This window comes from Anopheles cruzii, chromosome 2 (genome assembly GCF_943734635.1).
Source record: "Anopheles cruzii chromosome 2, idAnoCruzAS_RS32_06, whole genome shotgun sequence".
In the NCBI taxonomy this organism is placed as follows: Eukaryota; Metazoa; Arthropoda; class Insecta; order Diptera; family Culicidae; genus Anopheles; species Anopheles cruzii.
In genome coordinates, this window is record NC_069144.1 from 18,063,456 (window position 1) to 18,083,266 (window position 19,811).

At 59.1% G+C, this 19,811-nt stretch overlaps 3 protein-coding genes across 3 annotated transcripts; 1 reads left to right on the plus strand and 2 right to left on the minus strand.

Annotated features, from left to right (window-relative positions):
* Positions 1 to 58: 58 nt before the first annotated feature.
* LOC128268484 (cytoplasmic dynein 2 heavy chain 1) lies at positions 59 to 14,232 on the minus strand. The gene is made up of 15 exons (XM_053005599.1): positions 14,196 to 14,232; positions 13,614 to 14,115; positions 13,413 to 13,543; positions 13,109 to 13,341; positions 12,944 to 13,043; positions 12,359 to 12,884; positions 10,788 to 12,297; positions 10,641 to 10,723; positions 6,111 to 10,579; positions 3,842 to 5,459; positions 3,565 to 3,735; positions 1,549 to 3,503; positions 1,194 to 1,474; positions 398 to 1,120; positions 59 to 337 (listed from the first exon to the last, which is right to left on the minus strand). Exons 1-15 carry the CDS (start codon positions 14,230 to 14,232, stop codon positions 59 to 61), a joined length of 12,618 nt encoding a protein of 4,205 aa, XP_052861559.1.
* A 395-nt stretch (positions 14,233 to 14,627) lies between these two features.
* Positions 14,628 to 16,276, minus strand: LOC128268486 (multiple epidermal growth factor-like domains protein 10). Its single transcript, XM_053005602.1, has 7 exons — positions 16,180 to 16,276; positions 15,921 to 16,060; positions 15,716 to 15,851; positions 15,488 to 15,631; positions 15,100 to 15,414; positions 14,833 to 14,973; positions 14,628 to 14,767 (listed from the first exon to the last, which is right to left on the minus strand). Exons 1-7 carry the CDS (start codon positions 16,235 to 16,237, stop codon positions 14,670 to 14,672), a joined length of 1,032 nt encoding a protein of 343 aa, XP_052861562.1. The 5' UTR covers positions 16,238 to 16,276; the 3' UTR covers positions 14,628 to 14,669.
* Positions 16,277 to 17,019: 743 nt separating this feature from the next.
* LOC128278578 (fatty acyl-CoA reductase wat-like) lies at positions 17,020 to 19,570 on the plus strand. Its single transcript, XM_053017307.1, has 5 exons — positions 17,020 to 17,262; positions 17,349 to 17,483; positions 18,341 to 19,047; positions 19,128 to 19,244; positions 19,315 to 19,570. The coding sequence occupies exons 1-5, from the start codon at positions 17,020 to 17,022 to the stop codon at positions 19,568 to 19,570; spliced, it is 1,458 nt and encodes a 485-aa protein (XP_052873267.1).
* The last annotated feature ends 241 nt before the right edge of the window (positions 19,571 to 19,811 follow it).

Sequence of the window (19,811 nt, forward strand, 5' to 3'; positions counted from 1 at the left end):
GTTGTAAATATTGGTGCTCTCCCGAGACCCCTTGTCACACACTATGAGTGCTTTATTACTACTGGAACGTTTCCGGCACGATCAGCGCAAGGCCGGCGGAAATGATTTGACTTTTGTCTACCGCGGCCTCAATGTCCATCGTGATCGAGCACAGAAGCACGTCGCGGGAGATGCTGTTGTACAGTGGCACGGCCATTGCATCGTTTCGACTGGCTTTGCCCTCGAATTCCTGGCACTCGTAGCTCAGCGCGAATGGACCCGTCGACGTTCCACTAGCGTCCGATGCCGATGATTGCTGGATGGCCAGTTTGGTGTGCTTCAGTGTGCCCCCGTCAATCTGTGGACAAAGCGATGTGTCTTGCTGAAAACGTTACAGCCATACGGTATCGATACCTACCAAGAGAGGCTCCACAAGGATCCCGCTCTTCGGGGCTCTTGAAGTTGTTGGCCCAAACGAAGCGCAAAGCGTAAGTTCCGTCGTAGAAACACCCAGTTCCTGCGCCTTGCACAACTTCAGCACCGCCAGCATGGCTTCCACGTTAAACAGATGGCTAAAGTCCACCCGGGCAAGCGTTTGGCGTTCGAGCAGCGTATTGAACATGCTTTCGGCGTGGTTCCTCTTGAACGTTACCGCCCGCAGGTACTCGATGACAGTTTTCGGCCCACTCCAGATGCGGCGCCATTGCACCGGCACCAGGTTGTCACAGATGGTCGTTAGCAGAGCACGGTCCTTTGCGTTCAGTAGTGCTGCGTCTTTGAGCGCTAGCTTCAGTGCCTGCAGTGTCTCACCGATCACGACGTGCAGGTGCCGGGCTGTCGTTAGTTCGGAGACCACGAAAATGGTCCACGGATCGGTGCTGGCACGGGAGCGCTCGATCAGTGATTCAAGCCGAGTGACAATCGTCGTCGCATTTGTAACAAGCTTAGCCCACAAACCTACGATCGGTCGTAAGCGTTTCTCGTAGTTTTGCACCGTTCCGGCCGAAAAGTACTGCGACCGGAGTGCTTTCAACGTGTTGCGACAGAAGATGAGATCGCGCGACGCATTCGTAGACGATGGGATACCGTACAGCGTCGGACTGTCGGTATCCGGCAGCTGGTCAAACGCTTTCACGTAGTCCTGGTGAAGTGAGGACAAAGTTCGATTTAAAAAAACCGTTCACGATGTCAGTGGCCTTGAGTCAATAACTTACCTGCACGTGGCTCGAATTGGGCACGGTTACGTTGAGGAACATCGGCTGCCAGCGGCTGGTCATGATCTTCTCGTCGATAAACTCCGGTATCAGGTGGTCCAGTCGCTCGAAGTCCTGTTCGTTATCGATGCGGCCACCGTAGCTTAGCTTTCCGCACAACCCGCGCATCAACGGCCAAGGGATCTTCTGGCCCACGGCCGACCCGGCACTCTCGACGTACTGCACCATATCCATGGCGCTGCGCAGATCGGCATCGGAGAAGTCGTACCGTTTGCTCCAACCTGCCATTAGCATTTGGAATGGCCCGAATGAATCGGTTGGTTCAATCGATCGAAGTCGTCTGTTGATTACTCACCCTGCGGGATGTACGATCGTCGTTCCTGGACGATCGAATGTAGCAGAAACAGCCCGACGTGGAGTTTGATCATTTTAAAGTCACGCTTCTTGCCGTCCAGCACCGGCGAGTGCTGCTCGAGCAGCAGCTTCAGCTTGTGCTTCAACCCGGCCGGCGGTTCGTACAGCACCTTAAGGCATTTCTGGAGAAACACCTCGCCGATGTCGCGATCCGTTTCGGTGGTGAGCCACAGCCGGAAACCGTCGGCAAGGGTCGTTCCCTTCAGGGCGTCATCCAGTGTGCCGACCAGAAAGTGCGGAACCGTGTGGACATTTTTGATGCAAATCCAGCTGCCCGTGTTGGCCGCATCCTTCACCAGCTTCAACGCTTCCATCTCCTGGCCCTTGCCGATCGAGAACTCACCGTACTTGGCCAGCCCGATGCCGGGCGTGTGGCGTGCGTGCTCACGGATCTCCTCCGATGGATCCATCCCGGAAGCGGTCACCAGCAGGAGGGGTTCGCAGGGGCTTGATTCTTCGGCCAGCGCCCTGATCGAGGGCCGGGTACTGTAGAGCGTCTTAAGTCCCAGCATGTTGCGCACAGAACGGTGTATGGTTTTAATTAACAGATCGGGACGCAGAATTTGGGCGATCAGGATCTGTTGAAACTCGCTCAGTGACACCGGAGCCACCGCATCCTCCGACTCCGTGTAGCGTCTCCAGGCGGACTCATTGTCCAGCGCCAGCTGGCGGTATAGCTCCGGGTGGAGTGTTTGCAGGGCTATGACCTTACCCCGCAGTTCCGGTCTGAGCCACGCCGGACACCGATCGTCACCCGCGGTGGACGGAGTGTCCGCGTTGGTGAAATTATGCACAAACGATTCCCACTCACGCTCCGGAAGCTGCTCCGGAAACGCTTGCTTGCAAACGTTCAGCCCCAGCAGGATCTGATCGTCCCGCGGGATGCTGCGGCTGAGGAGCGAGTGAACCCGCCGTACCAGGATGCGGTACAGTTCTTCCGCCCCCGTGTGTTTATCGTTGTCGACCACGCTCAGGAAGATCGTGACGTACTTGGTCACGTTGATCGGGTAGAACCGGTGGATGCCCATGTACAGCTGGGCGGCCTGCCGGCTGAGGGCGGTCCGCTGCGTGTAGTGTTCCATGATCGTGTCACGGACGTGCAGGAACTCTTCGAGCGACTTCTCGATCGCCACCGAACTCGCCTTGATGCTGTTGAGCGTGCCGAGCAGCGGTCCGTTCTTCAGCAAGTCTCCCTGGGCCGACGACAGCTCCTGCAGCAGCTTGTCCTGCAGATTGAGCTTCTCCTTCATCAGTTTGCCCTCTTCCTGCAGCAGCTCGGTTCGCTTGCGCTCGATCTCCGGCTGGCGGGCGTTCACCCATCGGGACGTGAGCACATCGGTTAATCCGGCCACCGTCGTCGTGAAGCTGAGCGCCATCAGCTGCGCCCTCAGCTCCACACCCAGCGGGAGCGTTTCGTTTTGCGTGACGAGGATCAACTTGAAGTCGTCGTGCAGATCGACCGTTTTGTTGCCCACCTGCAGCAACCGCTTGCTGAAGCGACTGTGTACCGCCGTGCAGAAGAGCGACAGCAGCGGGGGCTCGATCGAGTTGACGCCCTTCACGATCAGCACCTTCCCGAAGCGTACCGCTAGCTCGAGGCTGTACGCGAACCTCTCCGCTCCCTGGCTCGTTAGCTCGAACGTGCGGTGTAGATAGGCCAGATAGTTCACCAACCAGCGTTGGCCGTACTCGGACGGGTCAACCAGCAGCGGAACGGGCGTGGTGCAGAAGGGCAGCGACAGGTACTTGGCCAGCAGACCCGCATTCTCCCGGTACTGCTGGTCCGCCGTTAGTCCCATGCTTTCCCAGATGATCTTGTCCTGGTTGCTGACGAGCTGTTGGTCCACATCGAAGATCGGGCCGCCTGTTAGCTGGGCCAGCTTGTCCATACACGTTCTGGAATGAGCCGGAAAGTTCGTTAGGTCGGTCGGTTGGCGTCAACCATGACGCCACATACCTTCGCTCCTCGAGGCTCATCTGCGAAAGGTGCGTCAGGTTGAGTGCGGTGTAGAAGCTGCGTCCCGCCAGATCCTCGATCGCCTGGTTCAGCTCGCTCAGCTCGTTGCTCCAGCTCGCGTACTCGGTGCTAAGGCTCTGCACCAGTATCTCGGCTGTGTGAAGTGTGTTTCTGTAATGGGCGAGCAAGGAGCAAAAGATGAAAATACGATGGCCACACCATCGGACGACGAATTAAAAGCTCTGGCGAGTTGCGCGTTTGCCCACCACCACCTTACTTGGCATCGTCCAGCTTTATCTCCAGCATGGCCGCTTCCTGCGTGTACACGTTCAGCTGCTCGGACAGACCGCGGACCGTGTCGTTGACGTTGTCGAGCCCGCTGGAGAGCGACTTCATCGACGCTTCGGCCTGATCCAGGTTCTCTTTCAGTGCGTTCTGTTCCCGCTCGAGCGGCTTGATGCTCTGAGTTACCTTGGCGTATCTCACGTTCGCCACGACCCAGGCAGCCAACGGGGCCGCGGCGGCCGACGCCCGTTTCGCGTTCCGCTGCTCGTACGAGTCCGCCTTCGCCGCCAGCAGCCGCTCCACCGCGGCACAGTTTTCCGGCCCGATCCGGGACGGGTCGAGCGATCGGATGTCCTCCTTCACGCCGCGCTTGGCCAGAAACGTCTTCATGCTGTTCCACGACGTGTCCCGGATCCCCATCAGACGCAGCACGCCCTCCAGGATGTCGCGCACGATCTCGGGCGGTGCCCGGAGCGACCGGATCTCCGACAGCGCTTCCGTTTTGATCTGCCCGACGGCCGCGCTCGCTTCGCGCAGCGTCGGCTCCACCAGGCTCAGCTCCTGCTCGATGGCCCGCTTGCGTTCGATCAGCTTCTCGCTGCTCTCCTGCGTCTGGCGCTGCAGCTCGAGCAGTTCCGTCTTCTTGTCGTTCGCCGACCGCATCGTGCTGCCGATCATGTCCAGCGACTGGTTCGCCAGCTGCCGTTTCTCCGCCAGGGCACCCTGCTTCTCCTGTGCCTCGCGCTTCAGCTGCTCCACGACGCGGTGCGTCTCGGACAGCTTATCCACCCCTATCTGAATCTTGCCCCGATGCTGCCCCTGGCGCCGTTTCTCCAACCCGTACAGGGCCCCGTACGTGCGGAGAAGCTGTGTGCGGCGCAGCGGACACCAGCTCCACTCGCTGAGCGGCAGATTGACCAGCTTACCGAACGATCCCGGTAACGGGATCGCATCCGTCGATTCGGCATCCTGCTGCATGGCACCAACGGTGCCAAGGTACATGCTCAGGTCGTCCGCCGTTGACACGCTTTCAGGCAGCATCCAGATCATTTCGGTTTTCTGGTACAGCGCGGGATAGCGTTCGAAGAGCGCCCGGATGGTCGGGCAACCCGATTCGAGCACCAGCACCAGATGGAAGTTTGCCTTCAGGCGCTGCGCGAAGAAGGCCGCCACCGACGGCTGGAACGAATCGGCGGCCGCCTGGGCCTTCAGCGGAGCGGCCACGTTCTCGAGCTCGTCGCCAAAAAAGTCCTCGGCCAGTTCGCCCCCGGCCAGGATCGCTTCGCACGCACGGACCGCCGCGGGTAGGTAGCTGGCGACCGCGTGCGGCAAACAGAACGCCACCGGTTCGCCCTCGAGGGCACAGGTTTGCATCGCCAGCTTCAAGTCGGCGCTGAACTCGGTCGACCCGTACTGGCGCCCGAGCTGCGGGACGGCCATCTTCACGGCGAGCTGCGTACAGGCCGTGTACAGGGCCTGTAATCGGCCGGAACCGGTGCGACCGGCGAGCACCAGATTAACCGAGGGCCGCACCAGTGTGCGGCTGATGGCGGCTACCGTGTCGTAGAAGGCATCGCCCATCGGCACGTCCACGATGACACTTTCGGCATCTGCGAATGGAAGCGAGAGGACAGAGAAGGATCGTAAGCAGCAGCGAGTTGCGGTTGAGTTTACTGTTGTTTCGTTTTAGGCACGGCTTTTCCAAGAACAAGGGTCCTGGGTGAGGACAGAAGCCCCGACAACAAGGAGCATAGGAGAGCAGACGACGAAAGAAGTTGGCCACGTAGTTGATCGATTTCATGGGCGAGTGATCCACTCCGATCGTCTGGACACTGACTATCGTTCGTTATGGTGTTACTGTAGGAGGTGTCTATGGGCCCGAGGGATGTTGGAGTTTACGGACTAGCCAGTTGGTGAAGCGTCTGAGGGTCTCCTGAGACTCTGCTTCTAATCGACCATAAATTTTGGAATAGGCGCTTGTGGATGCTTCCAAATATGGTAAGTGTTTGGCAAAAACCTCCAGTCCTTCAGGGGCAGCAGCTATAAAGACCGGTCCTATTCCCCGTAGAGTAACGCACCGGACCCGGATATTTGTGATTTACTAATGAAGACGCATTTTGCGACGACTACAACAGGTTGAAGCCGAGAATGGTTCTATGCTCGATTGAAGCCCCGTATCGGAAGTGAACCACAGGGCAAAGGATGCTGCTCATATGGGAATTGATCGAAGGTACCGCGAAGGCTAGCTGGATGGTACTTACTGCACACGGTGACACTGTGATCGACCAGCTGACGCCACTCGTCCACCGCCAGCAGCCGTAGATCACCGGATCGTGGCAGCCGAGACTGGCTGGCGTCGTTCGCCGGAGCGAACACATCTCCGGGCGGGGCCGACAGACCAAACTCTTCCCGCATGATCCCATCGAGCTGGTGGCGATCGTCGGCCGACACGAGCCGATCGCGGAAGATACGCTCGGCCTCGTACACGAGCGCCCGACCGAGGGCATCCGCATCCGGGTAGTACAGCAGCCCGGCGATCCACCGTTCGATCATCTTCGGCGTGAAGCGGTAGTGCGGGGCCACCGTCGGCAGGAATTGGTCGTTCACGCGCCGATACACGCGGATGATGGAGCGCACGAGGTCGGCCAGTTGTGGCCGGTGCGCGGTGCCCTTTCCCGCCAGCCGGTTGTACACCGGTAGCAGCGCACTGCGGACGATGCTCTCCATGTCCTGGTCGGTCGGGTATCCGAAGCGCACGAGCCGGCAGGCGGACAGGAAGCGCGGTGACATGGCGCCTGCCGGACCATCGAGGCTGGCCACGGACGCGCACACCTGTACTCCGCTGACACCGATCCACTCGACGCCGTCACAGTAGAAGCCGTTCCGGTGGATCAGCTGCAGGAGCAGCTCGACCACCTCGCACGTGCCCCACCCATCGACGGCACACAGATCGAGGTTCCGCAGGTACAGCACGGTGCGGGCCCCCTGTGGCCGATACTCCTTCCCCTTCACGGTCGTCACGAGCAACGAGTGGCGGCGAAGCGCACACAGGACGCTGGCCGCTGTCAGCTGAGCGGAGCAGCTGACCGTCACCAGCTGGTGGCCCGCGAACTCGCCGACGATCGCCTGGAGCAGCAAACTTTTCCCGTTGCCGCTCGGGCCGACGAGCAACGCGGCGAAGAGGCGCTCGTGGGGGGACCCCACCACACGCCGCAGCAGATCGCCGGCCAGCTTGATGAGCGGTGTGCGGACGAGCGCCGGCACGTACCCGTCCCGCTCGTCGATCGTTGCGCCCGTGATGTCATCCGCGCCATACGGTTCCAGCAGCTCTCGGAAGCCGTTGTAGTGATGATACTCGGGTGGCACTCCAGCGCCATCCGCCATCGGGGTGTCCGCCCACCGGTACACCTCGGCCGAAAGGGCACCCTTGGCCCCGTCCGCTAACGCACCATTCAGGCCGCACAGAAGCCCGGCACAGAACTGCTCCGGGTTGCGGGCACCGGCATCGAGCGCCACGAGTGCGGAGTGGGCAAGTGAGACCGGGGAGTAGCCGGTCGGGCGTTCCCGGTGTTCCTCGATCCAACCGAGCGCCGGGTGAAGGAACCGCTCGCAGTACTGGCCCAGGGACCGCTCTCCCCCTTCCGGATGACGGACGTTAGCGAGCCACCGGTCGACGAGTAGCCGCGGTGGGAGGTCGTCCTCGTGCAGGCTCACGATGCCCATGCGCGAGATGGTGGCCGGCGAGGCGGCCGCCAAGTCGTGCGTCTCGAACAGGAAGTTCACGTTTGCGCCGAACTGGATGCGCCAGCCGGACGGAAGCGTCAGCAGCCGGTTGTCATCCAGCACCGAGTTGAGCGCTTCGATCCACTCCGGGTCGACGTCGCCGTCGCAGACGATCCACGAGGTGACGGTGCGGGGCTCGGCGGTCACGGCGACCGCCAGCGACGTCAGCACACCGTCGCACCACTGGCGCGTGTCCGGATCGAGCCGCCCGAGCAGCTGCGCCCGGTCCATCGACTTCGGAGAGAGGGTGTGGATGCGCACCGTCCGTCCCCCGACGACCAGCGCTTCCTTCAGCAGCGCCACCACCGTCGACTTGCCGCACTGCGGTGGCCCTAGCACCACCACTCCCATCCGTTTACGGAGCTGGCCCTCCAGCTCGAGCGCCTTCCCGATTTGACGTTCGTTCGGCAGCAAGCCGATCGTGGCGAACGCTCCGGCCACGGCCCCCCGCAGCTCGGTATCCAGGGTGGCACCGGTCATGGTCACGCCATGGAACACACGTCCCAGCAGCACATCGAAGCGCGTCACGTCGGTGGCCGTCAGACGGGAGGCTAGGTTCGTGCGGATTACGCGCACCACGGCGGCGGCTTCCTCCGGCTTCCCCTGGTCTGCCCGGAGTGCCGCACCGCACGCTCCTAGAACGGCCTTCAGTGCACGCAACCCCCAATCGTAGTGACGCTGGCGGGACAGGGTACACTCCGCCAGCCGGAACAGCTCCACCAACTGCGCCCCGAGCCGGTCAGCTTCGCGGAAGCCCTCCACGAACAGGGTGACTCGAGCGATCTGCTCCGGGCGCGGCGCTTGCATCGCGATCGGCCGGAACAGGGCCTGCAGGTTGAGCGGGAGCTGCTGGCGGCCCCCGTACTCTTCGCCGGCCGGGTTGAGCGTAACGAATACGCAACAATGCGGATCGAGTGGCCTGATAGTCTCCCCGTTCAGCACCACCTCCGGCTGGCGGTCGGCCAGTGCCCTCTGGAGGGGCTGGATCAGCATCGACACCCCGGACAGGGTGGCCTCCTGCAGGCGGTTGAACTCGTCGAAGCAACCCCACGCCCCACACCGGGCCAGTCCGGTCAAGATGAGGGCCATCGCGCCCGTGTCCATGCTTTCGTCGCAGTTAAAAACCAGCACCAACCGGCCGAGCAAGGCGCCGAGTGACTTGACACACTCCGTCTTGCCGGTTCCGGCCGGTCCGAACGGATTGCCGCCCAGCCCGGCACGCATCGCCTGCGTCAGCGTGAGGTAGCAGCGGTGAGCGAGCGGCGTGTAGACCAGCTTTCCGTAGTTGCCCAGGAACTCGTACCCGTACCGGAACTCGGCGTACACCATGCGGGCGGTGACCGCGGAGGCGCCCTCCGCGGTGGAAGGGGCGTAGAAGCGGAGCTGCTGCAACCAGTGCCAGTCGGCCGGGTGTGTGACGTGATGCGCCGAAAGGTAATCGACCGTTGTCCGCTGGTGCACGAGATCGATCAGGAGCGCGCGCAGCTTGAGCGCCGTCAACCCGTCGGATGTTGTCTGAGCGGCCGCCGTGGCCGCGTGGCGGCCGATCTCTCGTTCCAGGTGATCCCGTAGCCCACCGAGCTGCATGCCAACGATGGCTTTCTCGGCGCGGCGCGTAAACCCGATCGCGGCCACCAGACAAAGGACCTGCATCGGATAGCGCTCGATAGTGGGCAGATCGAACGTGTCACCCGTCGCCAAGCACTGGCCAATGAGCGTGGCGAGCGTGCCCCGCACACGCTCAACGAGCGTCGTTAGCCACTGTTCCACCGGCACCGGCGCCGCGATCGCGATCGGTTCGCAGAGCGTCAGCTGATCGCCCTCCTCGCTGGCGATTCCGGTGAGGTGACCGTCGGCGGTTAGCACGACCCGGGCGACACCGGGCAGCAGCTTGCGGATGTGGCGCTGGACGATGCTCTCCTTGGCCGACTGGCCGAGCAGCTCGAGCAGGTCGTCGTCGGACAGGAAGTAGAAGCGCGCGAACGCGTCCCGCTTCGCCCGGATGTACGTGCCGAGGGCGGCTTGGCAGCGGCCGATCTGCGCCTGCAGCGTCTCGATCACCGGCCGCACGTTCGGGATCCGGTGCAGTGACGCAACCCGCGGATCCGCCGCAATCTCCTGCAGCAGCGCACGGAAGTGTTTGTCCACACCACGGAATGCACCCTCCTCGCGGCGCAACGTTCCAGCGCCGAAGATCGGTTCCAGGTAGACCCAGCGCTTCTGGATCTGGTGCAGATGCGCCACGATGTAGTCGAGTGTGGCCAGCTTCGCCTCCCACACGTCCGCCTGGTCCGCGAACGAGTCAGACGCCGCGTTGCGGGCAGACTGCAGCAGCAGCTGGTGATCGCCGATCTTGTTGAGCGTTTCACCGTAATCGCGAATCAGCTGAACCCGCGCGCCACCCGAATCGACGTACTCGGTCAGCCGGAGCGTGGCGGTGGCGGCCCACTGTTCCAACTCGCCGATCGCCTGCCGGATGATGTGCTCGGAGGCGGCACCCCGCACGATCGTTTGTATCTCGCTCGAGCGCTCCAGCAAACGGCCGCCGGCACCCAGCACGTCCCCCAGGCACAGTTCGTGTAGCGAGCGGGCCTCAATCCCCAGCAGCTGACAGAGCGCGGCCCAGTGCTTCTCGATCAGTGCCTCCGATTGCAGCGTCCCCAGCACCGGCAGGGCGCCCCGGTACCGGTCGACCAGCACCGCAATCCGCGTGCTAGCTACCGTCACCGGCGTCGTCGCCGGCTCCCAGCGTGACAGCAAATCGGTCAGGAGATGTGGCCGCCGTCGGTAGATGGTCCACTCTTCGCTGGCGACCGTTTCGTAGTCGCGCAGGAAATCGTCGAACAGCTGCCAGGCGCTGCCCTGCTCCGCGATCTCCTGCTCGAGCCGCCGGAAGATGTCGCCTGACTCCGCCGGCACCGTGATGTTAAACTTCTCGGTCTGTTTTCTGCAAAGGAACAGCGGTTAGGAGGAGTTTCCGGGTTTCCGGTTTGGCTCGGCCTACTTACGCCAGGGTTTCCCGCTTGCCGACGATCTGCTTCCACTGGGTCTGGCGCTCGCGGAACAGCGTCATGTCGGCGGACTCGTTGGTCTGTGGTGAAAATTCGGGTAAGAACGACAAGGGGAGGAAAATATATACACATCGGGGCACCAACCTCCAGGTCCTTGATGGTGGATTCCCAGCGGATGGCGAAGCGTTCGGCGTCCTCGTTCAGCTCGGCCAGCTGGCGTAGGACGTTCTCCTTGACGACGTCCAGCCGACCCTGAAGCAGCGCCTGGTGGTTGTCGATCAGTGGCTGCAGCTGGGTCCACTGCAGCAGCGTTCCGCCGAGGGCTGCGACACGCTCCTTGCACCAGCCGGCCAGACACGAGTCCTTGCCCTGGAGCGACCGCACCAACTCGCCCATTCTCGGCAGGTCGCCGACGATCCGCTCGTACTTGGCGCTCGACTCCGCGATGCCCAGCTCGTCCTGCGGGATGTTCTGCAGCACGCCGAACGCGTACGTCAGGTACTGCTGGAGCTCGGCCACGGCTTCCAGGATGGACGTCCGCAGGCTGCCAGCGAGCGCTTCCCAGTAGCGCCGACTCAGCGACTCGATATCGCTGCAAAGTGGCCCATAGTTGACGACCAGGCAGTCGATCTGCTTCTCGCGCTCCTGGATCCGGGCTAGCTGCTGGCTGAAGCGTTTGCAGGCCCGGAAGTTGCTGTCCCAGTGCTGCCAGGCGGTGCAGTGCACGGTGCACAGCTGCTCCAGATCGTCGACCATACCGAGCGCCACGAACGGGAGCCAGCTGTCACGGAACTCGCGCAGCTGCCGGAACACGACCTCCGCTTTCTCGTACAGCACCGCAAAGTGGCATCGGTTGCGCTCGATCATCGTACGGAACAGGGTCGTCTGCTCGGAGAGTCCTTTAAAATTGACCGGCCGCTCGATGAAGCGGCGCACCTGCGCGTAGTACTTCGAACGGATCTCCTCGGCCGTCGGCCGGAACTGGAGGCGCTGCTGACGGAACAGCAGCTCGACGTGGATCTCCGGTAGCCGGTGGTGCACATCTAGCAGCCCCGCCACGTACTGGTACTCGAGCGCCTTGTACAGCTGGTGGTCCCAGTGTAGTCTGAACGGTTGCAGGTTGCCGTACCCCTGCCGTTCCATCGCGGCCAGCACCTCTCGGAGCGCTCGCATCTCCTCCTTCCACACGGGTGCCTGCCGGATTAGATCCGTGTCCAACAGCTTCAGGAGCGCCTTACGGGCCTGCTCGTGGTACCCGGTCAGGACGTTGCTGTCCCGCAGTAGCCGCTTGACCGCTTCCTGGAGCGCCTCAATATACCGCTCGACCGACTCCTCTTCGGCCCACGACACGGACTCGCTGCGGACCAGACGCGAGAACTCCATCGCGTGCTGGAGCATGATCGGACGGATGCAGGGCACCATGACGCCGCCGATCGTGTTGTGGAATGTGGCCACCTGCTGCAGGCGGCGCGCCTGCGCCACGAACCGTACCGCGTGGGCCACCACGTCCAGGATCGGTTTCGGGTGCTTCAGCCCGAGGCACTGAAGCTGGCGCGCCTCTTCGATAAACGTGACCAACCGCGACCGGAACGTCACCTTCATCAGTTGCTTGTCCGATTTGTCGAACTCGACCACCGGCTGATCCTCGCGTAGGCTGTGGAATCGAAAACATCAACGGTGGCTCTTCGGTACCACAATACCCCCTTGCTACCTACCTCAGTTCGCCCGCACGGATGGCGCTCTGTGCCTTGGCGGTCCACGCCTCGAAGCTGCCCCGGACGAGGACGTCCATCTCCTCGCGGAACTCGACGATGCGCTTCAGTGCGTCGGCCTGCCCGTCCCGATCGCGGCACAACGCGCCCACGATCGATTCGAGCTGGGCCAGCTCACCTTGCACCACCCGGTAGCACCGCAGCTCGGCCACGTCCGGTGTTACGTCGCTCTCGGCGAAGTTGGTGCCACTGAGCAGGTCACGCAAATCGCGCAACATCGCGTCGACACTGCGGAACAGTTGGCTCCGCTCGGGAGCCAGCGTCTCCAGGATCAGGGGTCGGCCGAGCAGTTCCAGGTAGCGGTTGAAAACCATCACGGCGTGCCGGGTGTTGCCACCGGTTTCCACCAGCTTCTGCTGTAGCACGAACGCGGCACTCGCGTCGATCTTGGCCAGCGCGAGCTCCATCTTCGCTTTGGCCGTCTCCCAGCGCTTGTTGCCGAGCGGTGTCAGGTCGTACACGTTCATCCCTACGGGCGGGGGAAGGACGCTTTAGTACGGTGCCATCCCTCCCGGTCGGTGTTCTTACCTTGAAACGGTTGCGCCACTTCATTCACCAGGGGAAAGTATTTTTCGCTCTCAAAGAACAGCGCGTAAAGCAGGTCCTTCAGGTGGCGAATAGATAGGATCTGAAAGAACGACCGGTTCAAGAATTATTTCGCTGTCCTGCAGGGTACAAGACGCCTGTTCCCACCTCCTTATAGCGCGTTTGGAATTTGCTCAGCAGCTTCGACTGGTACGGATCACCTATCCACGGGTGCGGCTCGTAGTAGGGCCAGTCCAGGCGCGTCAGCGAGTCGAACGTCTCGATCCACGAGTCCAACGTCTCCCGGACGTGGCCCATGGCGTCGTCCAGCGAGACGGTACCGTTGTCCCAAACGTCCAGCTCCATCAAGTGGTCGGTACAGGCGGTCACTACCCGAACGGCTGTCGCGCGGGGGAAAGAGATCACGAGATATCAGCCCGATCGTCAGTCAAGTGCGTCAACCAAAACGTACAGATCATGTCGAAGATGCTGCAAATGCGGTTCTGCGGAAAGTGGCTCGGCAAGTGCCAGATCTCTTCGAGGGCCGTCTGACATACGCCGATCAGTTCATCCAGCTGGTTCAGACTCATCGACTCACCGTCACTGTGGCATGCCAAAAAAGTGTCGATCAACAACCCGAACTTCCGATGTCCCCTATGACCAACGGACTTACCCGAACTGACGGCTGATACGTTCCAGAATGGCCGCAAACGAGCGTGCCGCTTCACGATCCGCCTTGGTCGGTAGCGTTTTCGTTTTGTGCACCCAAAAGCCCACCTCATCGGCCAGCGACAGTATGCCGGACTCGGTAAGACCGAGCGACAGCCCCAGGCTAGAGTGCAGATGCTGCAGCAGCGTCCGGATTTCCGGGGGGTACTCGCACTTGCGCAGGATGTACGGTGAAAAGACGCGCTGCAGCGAGTTGTAGATCGATTTGGCCAGGCCACCCTCGAGCGTCAGCAGCCCGATCTTGGCCGGCCCGGTGTGACCGGCAAAGTCTAGGTTGGGAATTTTGTAGAACAGCAACCCGTACACGTCCTCGACCGGGACGGCGTTCTGCAGCAGGACTTCGCCATCGACCGCGAGGGCGGCCAGTACCGTCACGTCATCGTTCTCGAGAAACTCCTTGATGACGTCACCTTGATTGGCCAGCGTGGTCACACCGAAGAACTCCACTGCGGGAAGCCGCAGGAAATACATCAGTCGCATGGCCATCGACCCCCTGGAACGCTGGCCCTCCCCCGCAAACACTTACCACATGCGTTGTAGATAAACTGGAACCGATTGGCCATCCTTTCGGGGCGATGCAACGAACCGGGAACCTACTTTTTACTGCCAGCTTTCGACATTCGAGCCTGCCCCGTTCGCGAAAAACCGGTCTGTTGTCATTATTTGATTGCCATGGTAACAGCGATGGTGCACTACCATGGTTACCGCAGGATACCGCCGAGCAAGGACAAGGTGAACCGTTGTTTACACTGTTTGCTGCGTGTGCAACAGGTGGCCAACATGTTACGGCCCCTGTACGTGGTTCCCAAGGATACAGTGCAGTTGTTGAGCGAAAGGGAAATGGACACCGATATTCACAAAAAAACAGAATAACAACATTTTATTCACACATCTAGCCATGGTGGACGCTACAAACGCCAGGGTGACGGAGTTTACTTAGACCGGCCAAAGTATATCCGGGTTGATTCGGGGTGGGATCCCTTCCAGGGTTCCAGGCCTGTTAGAGCTCCCAGCGGCCAGAGACAGCACGAATGGCGGATAGCATCGCGAGCGCAGCAGTCAGCAGGGCTGCCGCCGGTGTGGCCACCGTACCGGAACCTGACGGAACAAACAGCTGCTGTTAGCCGTTGGAACAGGAGATCCTCGGAAGAATCGTCACTTACTCGCTTTGAAGCAGACGCTGTTCCGCTCCGTGTAGCCGTTGAGGCAGACGCAGGCATTCATGAAACACTCCATCGACTGCTCGTGCGGTCCGAGGTGGAACTGATAGCAGTTCTGATCGTCGTTGCAGCTATCCCCGTGCACTGTAACGGACAATAGATTGTATCGACCGACTGAGGCGACTGAGCTCGCCGTTACTCATCTGAGCAACGCGGAAAGCCGATTAAAAATCTGCTAGTGGCGTATCAGATCACGAGCCGCGGACTTACCGATTTTCCGCTCGCACACATTCCGTAGCGTCGTGGTGTTGCTCATGTGCCGCGGGAACTGGAAGTGATTGGTATCGCAGGCGCACCGCCCCTGGTAGCAAACGGAGCCAACACCGAGCGTGGCAATGCACTGATTCGAGTCGGTGCAAGGTTGATCGTGCCCGGCAACCGGCAGGCAACTGCTGTTAGTCGCATCGGCCACAAAATCCGGCCCGCACAGGCACTGACCACCGTGGCACACCGTGCTGGAGCTGGTGGCGTTGTTCGTGTTGCAGTCATCGTTGGTTTCGCACGGCTTCGTCAGGTTCGCTACCGCTAAAGATGATGATCGGGACACAGATCAGTCACAGTGTGTCAAAGCCAGATTCAGATGGACGATCCAACTCACCGATTATCGAGTGACACGCCTGCTCGTACATGACAAAGTGCTCCTGGCACTGGCAAACCTGTTTCGTGGGGTCACAGTGTGCGAAGTGATCGTGGGCCGAGCACTGGCCGCCATCTTCGCACTCGCCACCGAGTGGTACGGATTCTGCGCGCGCCAGACAGGGAGAGAAAGCGAGCGAGAGGATCACAGATGATGGAGGTTAGGGTAACCCGCAGCTAGCACACTTACTTGGCACACACTTCTTTTCGACGCGGCTCGGCAGGAACCCTTCCTGGCAAACGCACCGTTGCGTTTGCTCGTTGCAGAAAGAATTGGCGATCTGGCAGGGGCACTGACCACCGATCTGGTTCGAGACTCGGTTGACCTTCGGACGGGCAATACGACGGATAGGGCAATCGATCAATCAACCACGCGTTGCGCGACTGCTACTTACCACTGGCCGACACTCGGTGGCATTGCTTTCCTGCTGCAGGTCAGTGCACCGACAATGGTGCTCCAGGCACGTGGAGCTGACCGTGGCGCTCCGAAACGGTACGCAATCTTGATCGCTTTCACACGTCAAATCGACAATATCTGCGTGCGCGAGAAGCAATGCATATATTATGCAGCGATAATGATCGAACCCGATGATCGATGAACGCCGAGCCGAGCTACAATGGAGATCCTTCACCCTGGTTGGTGCGTGTACTTACCACTCGAACTACCCAAGTCCAGCGCTACCAGCAGCAGAAGGATCGCAATTCGGCACATGTTACTCGTGGAGCGCTTGTAGGTCACTTGTGTGTTCCCGCCGAGGTCGACCTGACTAATGATCGACGAGATATCGCACCACGCACGATTCCCCGCGTTCGGAGCTTCCTGAGGATCAGGATGAATACACATATACACACTGATACTGATATCTTTCTTTGTTCTGCATCGAAAGCTCCGGATCGTGTCGAGCAGTTCGCTGACAGGCTGATATCGATCGTCATTTTGTACTTTTCCTCCAAAAAAATGTAGATCACCCTGCCGGGGCAGTTTCAGCACCTGGCCAGAGCATCGACGGACGTGGAAGTGACGGAAAGCGAAAACCAGAAAGGGGATCAGTAAGCAAGTGAGCGGCAGTGAGTTCATTAATCTTGCACCGTGCCACTGAGCGCGTGTGGACATTAAATAACCGATGTTTAACAATAACGAGCCATTGGGGCGCCCCAGGATCACGCCCCAGAGACCTACTGGCCGGCATCCGTCCGCGCCGCGGGGGGCATTGTGCGTGAAACACGTTTGCGTTTATTTCCTGGTTCGCGGGGCGACTTTGTTCTTCCCGTTCTGCGCGGCCGACGGAGAGCCTCCGTAGAGAGAGGGTATAAAGGGCCTACCGAGCCCGGTGGCTCCGATCAGTGCCTTAACATCTTCACTTCGACTACAGCGACTGCTGGCGGCCGCATACACATCGTCGCTACTGTGCCGGAATCGAACCTGGTGATTAGTGTACAACCCGATTTGTGAGCGGCGTGAGAAAACCCGGAAACGCGCGAGCACGAGAAACAATGGGCACCGTGGGGGAGGACTCACTCGCCCTGGACCCGGTGAGGCCGGCGGCAAACCTCCTGCAGGTGGGAGAGTTCTATCGGAACGCCACGGTCCTCGTCACCGGCGGGACCGGCTTCATCGGTAAGGTGCTGGTCGAGAAACTGCTCCGGTGTTTTGAGGTTAGGAAAATCTTTCTCCTCATCCGACGCAAAGGCAACGTGGGACCCGCCGAGCGACTGCAGCGCATGCTTGAAGGACCGGTGAGTGTTCCAGTATGGTAAAAGCCGCTTCCCAAGGGGTAGTGCCCCTCTCCAGCGTAATCGGTAATGTTTTTGGTCGGTTGCAGATTTTCAACACCATTCGGTCCGCGCTGCCGGACGCCGGTGAGCGGCTCGCGAAGGTTGTTGCGATCGAGACCACCTTCGAGCAGACGCCGATCGTCGACGAGATTGATCGTATCAAGTTGTGCAACGAGGTGCAGGTGTGTATGCTGTTAATACTCATTGCTTCATACGATACTTGATACTAGAAGTGCGAGTCTTAACTAGTCAGGGTTCCAAAGGCATAATTTTGTTTGTACCCAACCCAAGTTCGTCTAGTTGAAGTTGAGAATTTGTCTTAGTGACGGCTACTCGGCTACTACAACCACCGAGTGGCCTTGGCCTGCAACAAGTCAACAACTTGTCTTAGTGAAGCTTGCGAAATTTTTGGCGAGTAACACATTTGCTGTCCTGTTGACCAAAATACTCGATCCTTCAAGAGGTGAAAAGGTGAAAAATGCGCAACGGATGGTGAGATACGCCAAAGGGACGCAGCAATCCAATTTGGCTCATAGAGCTAACGAAACGGTGGTTTTATGAAGATTTGCATTGCTTTGTTCGGGAAAGGTTTGCGTACAGGAACTGCACTAACTGTCAGGCTCTTAAGACTTGTTACAATTAAACTTTTCATCATTTTGCAACTTCAAAAGTAAATTATTCTCGTTTCGCTGTAGGCGCAGTTTTGGTATATGCGCCAACAATACTGTGGAAACTACCTAAAATGTTGTTATTCAAAGTATTGTCCTTCTAACCGCTACAAGGTTACAATGATTTGTTGGAACAATAATGGACGAATTATCAACTGACCTCATACATAATTAAAGGAACAGGTAAAAGCAAAGCACAGAATAAACACAAGTAAAAGTTGTTTCACACATAAAAACATGAACGAACCAGTAAAATCAATTAATAAACACAAGAAAGTAACCGATAAAAGGAGCGAAATCAATCTATCTAACAATGCCGGATGAATCTAGGAATGACGTAACAAGTTTTCCTTCTTGTTTTTTAAATCTAGATCGTTTTCCATGTGATGGCATCGATACGCTTCGACGAAGCATTAACCGATGCGTTCGCCATGAATGTCACCTCGGCCCAGCGGCTTTACAGACTGTCCGGCGGTATGTCGAACCTGCGTGCCATCGTACACGTGTCCACGTTCTACTCGAACTGCAACCGGAGTCACATCGAGGAGCGCATCTACGACGACGTGCCGTTCGGTGGCCTTGACCACATCCGGCACTTCCTGGGCAAGCTGAGCGGCGACGAGAAACACCGGCTCACGAAGCTCATCCTTGGCGACATGCCCAACTCGTACGTGTTCAGCAAGAAGTGTGCTGAGGGGATGGTCGCCCGCGAGTTTAGCGACCTGCCGATCGGGATCTTTCGGCCACCGATCGTGATTTCCGGCTACCGGGAACCGGTGCCCGGTTGGGTCGACTGCTTCCACGGAGCGACTGGGTGTTGGGTACCACTGGTGCTCGGCAAAACCTGGTGGTTTTACGGCGACCCTAAAGTGAAGCCGTTCATGTCACCAGTCGATCACACGGTCGCCGGGATGCTGACGGCCGCGTGCGACATCTATCAGCGCAAAAACAGTATCCTGCCACTGGAAAAGCCCGTCCCAGTGTATAACTTTACGTTCGAGAAGAACGCCTTCTCGTACGCAGAGTACGTGGAGCTGGTCAGCTCAGGATTCAGCAATCCGCTTCACAGATGGATGAGGTACGTTGCGGGTAGGGACTCGTTGGATCGAAGCAGTGGGGTTCAGTGGGCAAATTACCACCATTTCGTCTTCGTTTCAGTCTCATCAAATTTCGAATCAGCCCGTGGAGGATATTTCCCCAGATACTGCTGTGGCTGTCAATGCTTCAAGCACGCATTGCGGACGAGATTTTGGCATGGTTCGGCAAACGTGGAAGGTAAGCTCCAGACGGTTCACCATTTGCCCGACAAACGGGGGTCACGCAGTGTGTGGTTCGTTCGTTTCAGTAACGTAAAAATCTGCTCGGCCATCAACAACCTGTCGAAAGCGGTTGAGTACTTCCGGCTGCACATGTGGAGCGCCGATAATGGCAACGTGCGACGCATGCTCTCGATGCTGTCCCCCGAAGACGCCCAGCTACTCGAGTTTGACGGTGATCGGATCGATTGGCGCGACTACCACAAACACTTTATTGAGGGCATCAGCATGGAGTTGATGCGCAAAAATCAACGCAGGCGACAGCAACGCCCAAAGGCAGCGTAGTGGCATGGAAGGATATTAGAACTAAGAGCAGTACGGCGTACGATTTTTTAAATTATTACACTTGACTTGCCAAAGCTGCATTACACTTGACTATTGAGCAGCGTTCATGTTTTAATTCGTCTAGGATACAATAGTTATAACACTCAAAGTTAAATAATATAAGAACTATATTATTGAAACTTCCAACCTTTAAACGCGTTTTCAACGGAGGTAGCATTCTTTCGATTCTTGCTCGAAACGT